Source organism: Leptonychotes weddellii, chromosome 3, assembly GCF_054177405.1.
Source record: "Leptonychotes weddellii isolate Sample4059 chromosome 3, ASM5417740v2, whole genome shotgun sequence".
Classification (NCBI taxonomy): domain Eukaryota; kingdom Metazoa; phylum Chordata; class Mammalia; order Carnivora; family Phocidae; genus Leptonychotes; species Leptonychotes weddellii.
Genome location: NC_138371.1, coordinates 97,286,364 through 97,299,726, shown reverse-complemented (window position 1 = coordinate 97,299,726; position 13,363 = coordinate 97,286,364). Strand labels below are relative to the sequence as shown.

At 40.5% G+C, this 13,363-nt stretch overlaps 1 protein-coding gene across 2 annotated transcripts in view; it reads right to left on the bottom strand.

Moving 5' to 3' along the window:
- The window catches only part of CNTNAP5 (contactin associated protein family member 5), a 741,254-nt gene that overhangs the window by 69,202 nt on the left and 658,689 nt on the right, over nt 1-13,363 (bottom strand). Inside the window, exon 20 of one of the 2 annotated variants that reach the window (XM_081814619.1) lies at nt 10,674-12,805. The exons of the other annotated variant lie outside the window; for it this stretch is intronic. Within the exon in view, the coding sequence (XP_081670745.1) occupies nt 12,714-12,805 (92 nt within the window). The 3' untranslated portion in view covers nt 10,674-12,713. Of the gene's footprint in view, nt 1-10,673; nt 12,806-13,363 lie in introns of those variants that run through there. 2 annotated transcript variants of the gene reach the window in all.

Here is a 13,363-nt window from a genome sequence, read left to right as displayed (position 1 = left end):
TTTAGTGAATTTTTACAATGGGGTGAGCTTCATTCTAAATGCTGATATACAGAAGACAAAGTTTGTGATCACCAGAGCTTACATTCTGGTTTTGATGACAGGCACAAACAAATAAATGTATAATATAGCAGGTAATTTCCAGATAATAAGATGATGAAGGAACACCAAGCAGTGTAGAAGGTAGAGAGAGAAAAGTATGGCCTGACTTAGAGACAGTGTGGTCCTTATGAACTCCACTCTTTGGGGTCCTAATACTGCAGGCTGTGGTCCAGGAAGGACTCTTAGATAAGATGCCATTCATGGGGCCTAAAAGAAACTGAGCCATTTGCAAATAGAATGCTTCTAGTTCAGGAGACAGTATTCTAGCAACACAGAGGTGCACTCAGATCCCCTTATTGTCACTATTCCCCTGCCAAGGTTAACCATTATTATGATTTCTAATGGCATAGATTAATTTTTCATGTTTTTAAATTTTTTTAAATTGAAATCACAGAGATATGTTTTTTTTTTATATCTGGTTTCTTTCAACACTAAATTTGTGAGATTTATTGATTATATTTGATGCACATTTAAGTCATTCATTCTTACTGCACTGAGTGAATATATAGAAGTACTAAGTTTTTAATGCCCAAGAAACACTAGAAATGTGGAAGGCAGACCCTATGTTCACACTCTATATAAACCCCAATGCTTGAGTGTAGGTGGGGACCTGTGACTTGCTTTTAACAAACAGAAAATGGCAAAGGTGATGGGATTTCACTCTTGGGATTCTATATCAAGATACATCCATTCATACATCTGCTGGTGTTCCCTGGCTGGCTTGCAGAGGTAAGCTGTGAGGGCCTATGGGGAGTTCCACGTGGCCAGAAGCTGCCAGCGCACTTAGGAGCTGAGGGCAAGGTCTGGTGAACAGCCAGCAAGAAACTGGGGCCTCCACTCTAAAACCTCAAGGACCTGAGTTCTGCCAACAGCTTGAGGAAGCTCAGAAGCAGATCTTTCCCCAGTGCAGTCCCTGATAAGACCATAGCCCACCTGTGATACTCTGAGCAGAAAACCAAATACACTGTGCTTGTATTCCTGAACCAAAGAAACTGTGAGATATGAAATGTGTGCTCTTTTGAGCCACTAACTTGGAAATGGAAAATTAATATAAGAACCAAGATCCCTGGCTTTCTAGCATAGTAATTTTTAGCCCTTTGTGTTGTTACAGGTAAAACAAACACCCTATAAACAACTCAGCATTCTTTCTCCATAATCCACTTTCAATAATAACCAACATGGCAAATACAAATCATGAAGTACATTAGTCCCAGTTTAATCATTTTAAATCTACAGCAGCCTGTCCTTTACCTTTAAAAAGCCATTTATTAATTGGTCAGACATAAGTGAGAAAACAGGTAGAAGCAGCTAAGACTGGGTATCTCAGGACATTTCCTGGGAAGAATGATCTTAGAGGAGGAAAAGAAGAAAAGAAAAGAAAACGGGGGTTGCATATTTTCACGATGCTATTTTCAGCATGTATTTCCCATAGATGCATCTTAAGCACTTTGGAGCAAGGCCAACCAGGGTGCAATGTAGATATAAGTCAATATCATTACAACACAGGCACTTAACAGGAAGACATGACTGATGCAATACACCTGCTCGCACGAGAAGAAAGCTCGCCTGCTCTGGGGAAATAAGTTTCGATACCCCGTTTCTACTCCTTTTCACTTTGTCCTTGATTTACTGTCTTTGCCCAGCTTCAGCACGACAAAGGCTTAGCTTTCAGAACAAAATGATATTCCAGATTCCACTAAATATATTTGTAAGACAAGGGCAGCCAACAAAATTAAACTGCCAGCACAAAGACCGGCTGTTATTTAAAGCTAGAGAGAGATTATGCGGGATTATTACTTTATCAAAAAATATTTCAGCTACGAAACCATTGCTTATTTCTCCAGTGTTTTGGCTGTGTGCTAATTTATCTCCCACCTTGCACAGATTTAGTCTTTCATTGCCAACTTATTGGAAAGCCTGACAAATGTCGGTGCCCTATGGTACAGGACACCCAGGCTTACTTAGTTATTGCTACAGAGAGCTGGAAATCAGGACCTTCAACGGGGATTTAAGTGTGCTGTTTCTTTGATTTTTATTGTTGTGCTTTCATCTGAACCATCAGGCATTTCATCTTTAATTTCGTTCGTCTTTTAGAGGCCCCACCTAAGGATGGCAACACAAACAACTAAAACCCAACAGTAGTACCATCAAGACGCTGATGACTTGGTCACAGCTTTTCCTCTACCATTTTTAAATGCAATATTTTATCTGTTCCAAACTGCCTCTTTTTTTAAGATACATTGCCTCAGACCCTTCGTGTACGTTGAGAGGAAAAATACCTATCAAAATTAGAAATAAGAGGAGAAGAGTAATCCATTTTTTTTTAAGATTTTATTTATTTGACAGAGAGAGAGACAGCGAGAGAGGGAACACAAGCAGGGGGAGTGGGAGAGGGAGAAGTAGGCTTCCCGCGTACCAAGGAGCCCGATGCGGGGCTGGATCCCAGGACCCTGGGATCATGACCTGAGCCGAAGGCAGACGCTTAACGACTGAGCCACCCAGGCGCCCCGAGTAATCCATTTTTAAGATTTGCTATTTCTTAAGTTTTTTTTCTCTCATTTTAGCGTCATGCTGTTAAGTAAAGTTGTTATCCAATTTAATTTATCCTCCTTGATTCTTAGCTGCACTTCAGTGCACCATAAAGATATGACAGTGAACTCTTTTGAAGATGAACCATTAGAATATGCTTCTAAAAAGGTTCTTTTGCTCAAAAAAAAAAAAAAAAGTTCCCTGTCTTTATTAAAATCTCTCAAACAATTTCACTAGAAAATGTTGTCTATAGTGACATTGTATGTGTAGACACCGGGCCCCTGAATGGTGCTAGATCAGTGCTGTGTCCTTGACTTAGTGTTATAGTGGTGGATCCAACAAGTTAACAGAGACAGAGACTGTGACAATTTCAGTAACAGGCTGCTGCAGAAACCCAGTAGAAGGGCACTTAATAGTCTTTGGGAGGGAATCAGAATGCTTCCCAGAAGTGACATTAAACTTAGACTCGAAGAAATAAGAATTTGCCAACAAAGAAGAGATGAAGGTGGGAAAGGAAAATATGATTCAAGCAAAGGTAACAAAATGTGCAAAGACCTAGAGGTGAAACAGCATGATGCATTCAACCCTGGGAACATAATTCAATATGGGGAGAGGGTACAGTGGGGTGTGAGAATAATAAGAATTGAAACTTCACAGGAAAGCAAGAACCTAGGGTTGAGGCGAGTTTGGAAATTAGCCCAAAGGCAGTGTGAGCTATCAGAAATGAGTGACATGAATATATTTGAATTTTAAAAAGATCATCCTGGTCAGAATAGAGAATGAATTAAAAGGGCACAGGCCTGGAGTCTGGGAGAAGTTTTTGGACACTGTTGCAGTAATCTGATTCTGAGGTTAGGGTGGCCAGAGCAAAGATAACCATAGTGGGAGTGTACAAAAGTGACAGATGTAAGAGACTGAGGAATTAGATACAATGTGATGCAAGAGAGTTGAATAAAACTTGGTGACTGATGGACTCTGGAGGGGTAAGGAAGAGGGGGATATGGGTGAAGCATGTCTCTGATTGGGATAGAGCACTTCTTTGAAAAAGGAAAGACTCAAACAAGGGAAGATGTAGCTGTGTGCATGTGTATGTGTGTGTGCTTATGTGTATGTGTGTACATGCATGGGTGTGTCTGCATGTGTGTGTATGCACATGTGTGTGCTGGGAGGTTTAAGGTTAATTTGGGACACGTGGAGCTTGAGGAGTCTACGGGACAGCCAATTAAAGTTGCCACCTCAAACATTTGGGACAATTTTCCTAAAGCCACAAAGAGCTGCATAATCACTAATTGAAGTCAGGAGAATGGATGATATCTCAGTGAAGTTGATCTTTGCTCCAAAAAATGCCAGAACTGCCCCCCAGAAAGCCAATGTGTAAAGGGCAGGCTGAGGAAGAGGTATCCACACAGGAGGTTGAGGAAGTAACCAACAGCATAACATGTTCTAGCAAACCCTTGGAAGTTAAGGCCTGAAAGATATCTGTCAGTGATATGGCTTCTTAGTGGTCTTGACATATACCGTTTCAATAAAGTGTGCTTGACGGTTATGAAAGTAGAATAATTTGTTATACTGAATATTTCCAATTAAATTATTTCACTCGTTTATTCTTTCATCCATTCATTACTATACTTACTTCACTAAGTGAAAACAGGGAAATGGGGTATATATACAACTGTGCAGAGATAATCCTCTAATGTGCCTTTAACCGGTATCCTTTATTATTTATATGTACTTAGTATTTATATGTACTTATATTCATTTACTGGTGGGGAGAACTAGTTTTCTATTAACAAAACTGTACACCTCTTTATGTTCAAACAATGGATTTATTCATGCATTTAACTATTGTTTATGAAAATAATACTGTTTAAAAGTCAAATAGTATAGCAAGACTTAACAAGAGAAAGCAACTCCTGTCCCATACCTTCCTACTCTGGGCCTTGCTCTCCCTATGCAGTGACTTTTAGTTTTCTTAGTTTCCTTGTTATTTTCCTTCAACTTTATTTTATTAAATATATTGCTCTTTCTTGATTTATTAATTTTAAATATTATATTTTGCCTTCCAACAATGGCAGATGAGGAATTACCTCTCTTGGACCTGGTCACAAATGGGTCCATCCTCCCCATGCCTCTAATATAGGTAATCTACAATTTTGGATAGGTTAGTTTTCAAAGTCCATATTGTTGTGTCTGATGTAAATATCACACTTTTCTAGTATCTGTCACTTGTATATTTTCTCTAAGGATTTCCCTCCAAAAGTCCTCTGTCAGTATGCCTTATTCAAGACCAGGTTTTCTCAACCTTAAAGGTATTGATATTCTGAGCCAGGTAATTCTTTGTGTGTGGCGGTGGGGGGTAAGAAGGGAGGCTGTCCTGGGTCCTTAAGATGTTTAGGAGCATCCCTAGCTTCTATCCACTACATAAGAGTATCACTTCTCATCTTGACAGCTAAGAATGTCTCCAGATATTAGCAACTGTCCCCTGGGAGGCAAAATCATGCCCAGTTGAAATCCACTGGCCTAGACCAGTTTCTAACTAGGATTTCAGTATACCTGTTATCCTGAAATTACCTTGCCTATTCTGTAGTGGGTGATCTGTTTCCTCGATCTCATATCATTTTTTTTTAAGATTTTATTTATTGATTGATTTGACAAAGAGAGATACAGCGAGAGAGGGAACACAAGCAGGGGAGTGGGAGAGGGAGAAACAGACTTCCTGCTGAGCAGGGAGCCCGGTGCGGGGCTTGATCCCAGGACCCTGGGATCGTGAACCGAGCTGAAGGCAGACGCTTAACGACTGAGCAACCCAGGCGCCCCTCATATCATTCTTTTACATATACTTCTTTTTTTGGATGAAGCACATTGTAGCAGGCTGCCTCTAACATGGCCCCATGGATCTCTGCCTCCTAGTAATCGTAACCTTGTGTAATATCATCCCACATCACATAGTACCAGGTGTCACTGCTGAGTTTAGGTTCTAAAAAGACTACAATTTCTGTCTTAGGTACTCTCTTTTGTGTATTTCTCGCTCCCTCTCTCTGTTTTTGTCTCTCTCTCTCTCTTTTTCACCTGCCATCCTCCACCATTTTCTCTTGGGGGAGCAGAATGACATGCTGTCTGTGCAGCCCTGTGGAAAAAGTCAAGGAACTAATGACTGAAACCTCCAACAGCCACATGATGGCACTGGGAATTAATTGGCATTCAGACTACGGCAGTCCCTTCCGACTACCGCAGCCCAGGCCAAGGGGTGTGATCTCATGAGAGACCATGAACCAGAAACATCCAGCTAAGCCAATCCCTCTTACAAAATTGTATAAAGGGAAACATTTTTGTTGTTTAAACAAACTAAATTTTTTTCTTTCTACACTAAATTTTGGGGTGATCTTTTATACAACCTTAGATAACTTAGATAACTAATGTATGCATATCAAGAAGCATCTTAATAAAGGTGTTTATGGAGTCTTAAACAATCACCCAAACTACCTCCACCCTTTTTTGTATGAAATTGTTTGTATTCCTTCCTCACACATGACTAATAATTTGACTAAGCATAGCATTCCAGTTTGAAAACCATTCTCCCTTAGGATTGCGAAGATGCTTGTCCATTATCTTCAAATTTCCAGTGTTTCTGTTAAGAAGTTCTTTGCTAGTTTGAGTCCTGATCCTGTCTTTAGCAAAGTTAGGGTTCTGCGTTTGCCTTGGGGTGTGACTTCTTGTTGGGAGGGAAACAAAGTTTTACATCAGATTTCTTTTATTCTATAAAGTATTTTCCAGTACATCTTTGCTAATGTTCTCTCCCCATCTATTCTCCCTTTTTATAAATCCAGTTAGATAGTGAACATCATGTTTTTCCCTCCAATTTTCTCTTTTGTCTTCATATTGCCCACATTTTGGTAATTTTGTTCAACCCTCTGGGAGATTTTTCAAATGTTATATTCCAACTTTTTAGATTTTTAACAATTTCCTCTACTGCATTTCCAGGAGTTATTTTTTATTGTTTTCTAGTTTTATTTTAAACCACCATGTTCTTGTTTCATGGATTTATATATTCTCCTACATCACTGAAATGCTATACTTTTAGTTTCTTCTGCCTTTTGCATTATCCCTGTTTTCTCCACTGATCTGTGTTTATTTATCTGCTTTGATCTTTTTCTTTCATCTTGGAGGTTTTATGGAAATACCTGATGGTCCTCGTCATCTGTTCACCCTTGTGACTGAAGCACTACAAATTGTATTGATGATTCTTTGAGCAGGGACTGAATTTGTCAATAGGTGGGGTTCACTGTTAGGTGACCACATGAGTAAACTATTCTTTTCAGTGGGGGCATGCCTAAAATTCTGGTTATCACATATATTTTTCATGGACTTGGTCAGTTCTTCTGTGGGAAACTCTCTCATCCCCTGAATGAAGAAAGAAAAGCTTCACTGTAAGAGCTCTTGGAAGAAGGGAAAATTAAGGCCAGGAATCTCATGCCCCAGTGCACAGAATGCCAGGTCATTTCTCTCTTTAGTCCTGTATCTAGATCTTGCCCTCAGCTTTGGAAACTCTGGTTCAATTTCTATATGCTCCTGAATGTCTGGTCTTCCGGGACAGAGGTGAAAAAGAACTTGCTTATTTTCCTAGACAAGACAAAAGGGATTTAGGGTCAACAGTTCTCTGAAAATCTTTTCATTTTCCCTTCCCTGACTTCATGCCTCATCCTGGACTCCATGGTATACAGAATCCTCAGGCCTGAGCATATCCCATGAAACCTTCCCATTAGCATACCTTCCTAGTGACTTGGACTGAGCCAGCTTTCCTCCTCCATCTGATGTTCAGTTTTTAAAAATGTTTTCGTATTTCTTACCCATCCTAAGCTCTGTTCTGTTTTTAGTGTTTTTTTTTTTTTTTTGTCTTTGGGGTTCTTACATTTTTTTTTTTAAATTTTCAATTTCCTTATGTCATTGTGGAGGAGTGTAGAAAGAAAAACAACAATAAATTTGTGTCTTTATCTCTCATGATTAAATAAGGATATGCATTTTTACTCGAGATTTTTCTCAACCAGAAAAATTCTGTTTATCCCTATTAATAATATTAAAATCCCTTTTTCATTCCCCCATGTGCAATTTCACTTCAAACTTTCAATTGACAGTGATTGTCAAATTTAGCTGTCTAGTCTCAGAGCGGGGGCTCTAGCTATACTCTGCAACTTGGCATCGAAGAATTTAGCATCAATCAAGAATACTAGTTTGTCTTCGTTTGCTTGTTTGTTTGTTCCCACTAGATAATCCTGTGTGCTTCATTGTACACCAAAGTGCAATTTACCATACAGAAGGAGATATCTGGCACTTCTTCCACTGGCCACACATTTCTAAATATCGGGGTTTAGTCCTCCTTATATATTTGCCCCATCCTTTCTGTCTGGCCCATCTTTTAAACAGAGTTCTGGAAGCAGGGCATTGTGAAGGAGTACAGGGAGTGAATATGGCATTCCTGACCCAGCACACACCCCACATTAAAGGTGAACCAAACACCAGAGAGAAAACGGCAGGTTCTATGAGAGTAGCACACGGAACAATAAGAGGTCAGAGAACAGAGCCGAAACAACCTTGCCTCTAAAAAGTACATCACAGGTAACAAAATAGAATCTCAGAAAGACCAGAATAAAGAATAATAATACTTGATTAATATAATGTATGTTCATGCCCATATTCATTAGAAAGCCTTTAGTGATAAACTGAGAAGAACTGCCCTCTCTCCCCCAATACAGTCCCACTGGCATTCTAGAAAGACCTCTCATGGATTCTGGGGGTTGTCCTGACACTTGCTAGGCATAATTGAATCCAAGAATACTGAGGCCAACTCTGTGCTAAGTACTCTGCTAGATGCTGACCTTACAAAGATGAAAATTGTATATGGAATCCAACTTCAAGTTTCTCCCTGGAGCCAACTATATACCATATTTGTTCTTCTATTATGAGCACATAGGACAGCATCTAGCACACAGTAGGTGTTGTGAACTGAATGTATGTGTCCCCCTCAAATTCATATGTTGAAGCCCTAATCCCAGTATGGCTAAATTTGGAAGCAGAGACTCTAGGGAAGTAATTGCGGTTAAATAAGGGTGGGGCTCTGATTCAGTAGGATGAGTGTCCATTTCAGAAGAGAAACCAGAGCATGCTCTCTTTTTCTCTCAGGCACATGCATACTAAGGAAAGGACATGTGAACACACAGTAAGAAAGGAGCCATCTGCAACCCAGTGGGAGAGCCCTCACTGGATACCAACCCAGCTGGCACATTGATATCAGACTTCCAGTCCTCAGAACTGTGAGAAAATAAATTTCTGTGGATTAAGACACCTAGTCTGTGGTAATTTGTTATGGCAGCCCTGGAAGATAAATACAGTAGGTATTAAATAAATGTTTATAGAGTTAATTGTATTTTGTAATTTTTTTGAGAGAGAGAAAGAGAGTGTAGGTTGGGGGAGGCAAGGAAGAGGCAGAGGGAGAAGAAGAGAGACTCTTAAGCAGGCTTCACGCCTAGCAAGGAGCCCTATGCAGGCTCTCAGGACCCTGAGATCATGACCTGAGCTGAAACCAAGTGTCAGATCCTTAACCAACTAAACCACTGAGGTGCCCCTTGTAATTTTTGTTACCCTTAATTCCATGCTACTCTTTGATTATTGCTCTTCCCCCAGGGACTTAGAGCACTGACTCAGTAGCTCTGCTCTTCCTATTTTAGTTTCCTTGATGCTGGCACTTACTGCCCAGCCAGCTCCACAGTCAGAGGGGCTGGGGCTTGAGGTGGGGGTTCCCAAGAGTTTAACTATATCTCCTCAGTCATATGTTGCTGGGCCTGGCCCTAGCGTGAACAGAGCTTATTTAGTCCTGCACACACCCTATTCTTCAGTTATTTTATGTCTCTTTCTGTCTGTCTTTATTTCAGAAACATCAGACTAGTTTCCCGAAGATCTAGTTCATAGTGTATTTGAGAAAACCATTCTTAAATTTTGTTTGTTTTGTTTTCATGCTTGTGTATATCAAAAGCTGCTGCCTGTACCTAATGTACCTAATGCTGCTGACGTGGAGGCTGGGGACCCTGTGCCTCATCTTTCTCCTTCCTCACGGTACTGTCCCCCCAATTAGATGCTCTGCCTCTAGACAATGGGTGATTTTCATCTCCTCTTTGTATTAAATTTTAATCTCAATCATCCTGAATCCTGACCTGCACATTCACACTCTGCCAACCAAAGCATTCAGATAATTCATACTATTATTATTATCAATGAGAAAATGCAGTGTGTTTTGTTCTTTACAGTCTACGAAGCACATCTTCTTGCATTATCTCATTTGATCTTTGTCTTAGCCTAATCGAACTGCTATAATAAAATATTGTAGACTGGGTAGACCAACCAAAAGAAATTTATTTCCCACAGCTCTGGATGCTAGCAAGTCAAGGTGACAGCCCATCTAGTTGCTGGTGAGGACTCTCCTCTTGGTTTGCAGATGGCCACCTTCTCACTGTGTCCTTACATGACTGAGACAGACAGCAACAGAGAGAAAAGTCTGGTATCTCCTCTTTTAAGGACACTAACCCTAGCAGATCAGTGCTCTCTCCTTATCACCTAAATTAACCTTAACTTCCTTCTTACTCTGAATACTAGGAGGGGAGCTTGGGTGGCTCAGTCAGTTAAGCAGCTGACTCCAGCTCAGGTCATGATCCCAGGGTTCTGGGATCAAGCCCCACTTTTGGCTTCCGGCTCAGTGGGGAGTTTGCTTCTCTCTCTCCCTCTGCCCCTTCCCCCATTCTTGTGTTCTCTCTCTCTCTCTGTGTATCTCTGTCTATCTCTCCCTCAAATGGATAAATAAAAAAAAATTAAAAAAATACTAGGAGTCCCTTCAACATATGGATTTTAGTGGGGCTCAATCTTCGAGGACCTATGAGCACACCACAAAATAAGAAATCCATGAAAACAGAAAGAAGAAAAACAAGAACGATGACTTGGGTCCGGTTTTTTTTTTTTTTAATATTTTATTTATTTGAGAGAGACAGAGTGCAGGAGTCAGGAGAAGAATAGAGGGGGAGGGAGAGAGAATCTTGAGCAGACTCTACACTGAGTATGGAGACCGACAAGGGATTTGATCTCACAACCCTGAGATCATGATCTGAGCCAAAACCAAGAGTCAGGTGCTTAACTGACTGAGCCACCTAGGCGCCCTAACCTGGATCCAGTTTTATTCACCATACCTTCATTTCTTCACTCCTTGGCACTTCACCCCTTGGCACAGTGGATTAACTGTCTGATACTGGAGATGCATTTTGTGCCTGTCCATATTTTTGTCCTTTTGTCATGGTGTGTCATAACCACATTACTCTGAAATGGAGGAAAGAAGCACAACAGGACCTGGTATTTCCTCTCAGCAAGAGATTATTGGAAAGCCCAGAAATGGAGGAAATGCACCAACCAAATCAGCCCTGCAGGTATCAAAATACATTGGGGAATTTTAAGTTCAATAGCAGCAAAGTGTTGCCTGACACAGACCCAGAAACTGAAGTGGTCATGGTGATGCCTTCAGGGGTGTGCTTTTCTCAGCCTGTTTATCAGGATTCCTGCTGCTCTGAGGAACTCAAGTATATGCTGGTGTCAGAGAGGGAGTGGTAGGCGGCAGCACTACACTTTGAAAGTCTTCTGCAAGAAAGCAGCAAAGGCAGAGAGTAGTCTAGGGTCAAACCAGCCCTGGTTAGCAGCTGTTGAAGTTTTTACTTTGAAGACGTTCCCTCTCTGGATTCCTCCTTACCCCTGTCTCCCCTGAGTCAGTCTGTTCAAAATGTAAAGTGTCTGGGTTCATCATTATTCCCTCCAAGGTGTATGCAATCACAAATGCAGACAGTGCATCCTTATGGATGTATATGTTTAAAAAAATTGATAAAAAGGAAATGCTGAAGCAAAGTCAGACAAACCATTCAGTGCTGGAGGGCAGCTGAAAAGCCACCATAGGAAGGTGACCCGGGGGCCCTGTTTGGATTTTGTATCCAAATGATTTCACCATAGATTGATGGCCTTAGACTTAGCACATATTCTAAATTTGATTTTTTTTTTTTTATTTTTACTACCAAGGAGCCAAGAAGGACACATGATAAAAGAGCAGAAAGGGAACTGATTGGGAAAAATATGAATATTTCACATGCAATGGAAATAAAGTGGAGAAAATGAGGAACAATCAAAGAAACCTCTCATTTGAGTAAACAAAAATCTAATGTCTGCCTGGAAAGCACTGATTTATCTTTCATGGGCCAACTCAAGTTTTACTATCTCCAGGAAGCCTTTTGTGACCCTCCCTCCCAGAAAGAATCAGTTACTCTTTCCTTCTTTGCCTCAATCTACCTGGAACAGACTCGATCCCACGTCTCTGACACATTTTTGTCCTTCTTTGTTGTGTCTCTGTCCCCAGACTAGATCCTTAAAAGCAGAACAGGATGCTGTCTGAATCCGTCTCTCCCATGCATGAAATAGTGCCTGCCACATGGTAGATACTCTGCAAATATTTGTTAAATGACAAGTTTGAAGAACTCCATAGTACCATGCAGAAGGCAGAGCCATCACTCAATAAAATGTTGTGAAATTTAAGAATACTCTAATTGCCTTTAGAATATTCTCATTGCCTTCTCTGGATCCTTTCCTCCTTCATATACCCCTTCTCCTCCAACTGCCACATCTCTGAGAAGTTGCCTGCTGTCCAATGCTCCAGCCTATGGGACCACAACCACCTTCACTCTCCTAAGGACTCTCTAACCTCAAATGTCTCCTTTTCATTCTCTAATCTTCCATCCCAGAAATGGAAATCTTTTTCTTCCTTTAGGAAAAAGGACCTGTTTTCATTTGAAAAGACAGCAAGGACTTAACCTGAATAAGTCTCTAGTTGGAGAAATTTCAAGAAAAATGGTAAAGGGCAAAGAGGAATTCCAAGCATGCCAAACCAAACCCCTGCCAGGGAGAGACTTGGAAGAATGACTTTTGAGTCCCACTGCTCTTCTCTCTTCTGGCCTGTACACCCATATTAAATAGATTTGCAAGCCAAGGATTTTGTTCAGTATTTATTCAGTTCATCCACTTGTTTCCACCCCTTGGCTTCTTAACCCACAGTGCCGAAATTGGAGCCATTTTGTATGACATGGCCATGGGCATTTTCTTCCTCCTGGGGAAAACAAAAAGGACTCCTTTTAAGAGTGATCTTCTCATCATAATTGCCACCAGATTCCCAGAGGTGTCTTATATCAAAGAAAGGTTAAGAAACCCGTACTAACAGAAAACTTTTAACTTCATCTCAGAGAGGTGTGAATCAATCTTAGAAAACCCTTCCAGAGAAAGACTTTCCCTAGTTAAGCCTTTACCATGTTTGCTACTTTTTTTTTCCCCCCAAGCTGTTGGTATTCTTAACTTCCATTAGTATTTTCAGAGGAATATTTCTCCCTGAAGTCTATCAAAGTCTTATTAAAAATATTCTTAGTTCCTCATGAAGCAAGGTCCCCATATTATTCGCTGGCAATTAGGTCAGTGGCCTAATACCATGAGCATACTGGGAATAAGCTGTACCAATTCCAATTCTTAATTCCTTGTAGAAGCATTTCAAAGGCTACAAATGCATCCCTAGCAGAAAGAAATAAAAATGTAAGACTACACAAGAATAGAGAATCACAAAATCTCAGACTTGGAAAGAAACTCAGAGGTTATTTTTCTCCCTTAACCACAGCCA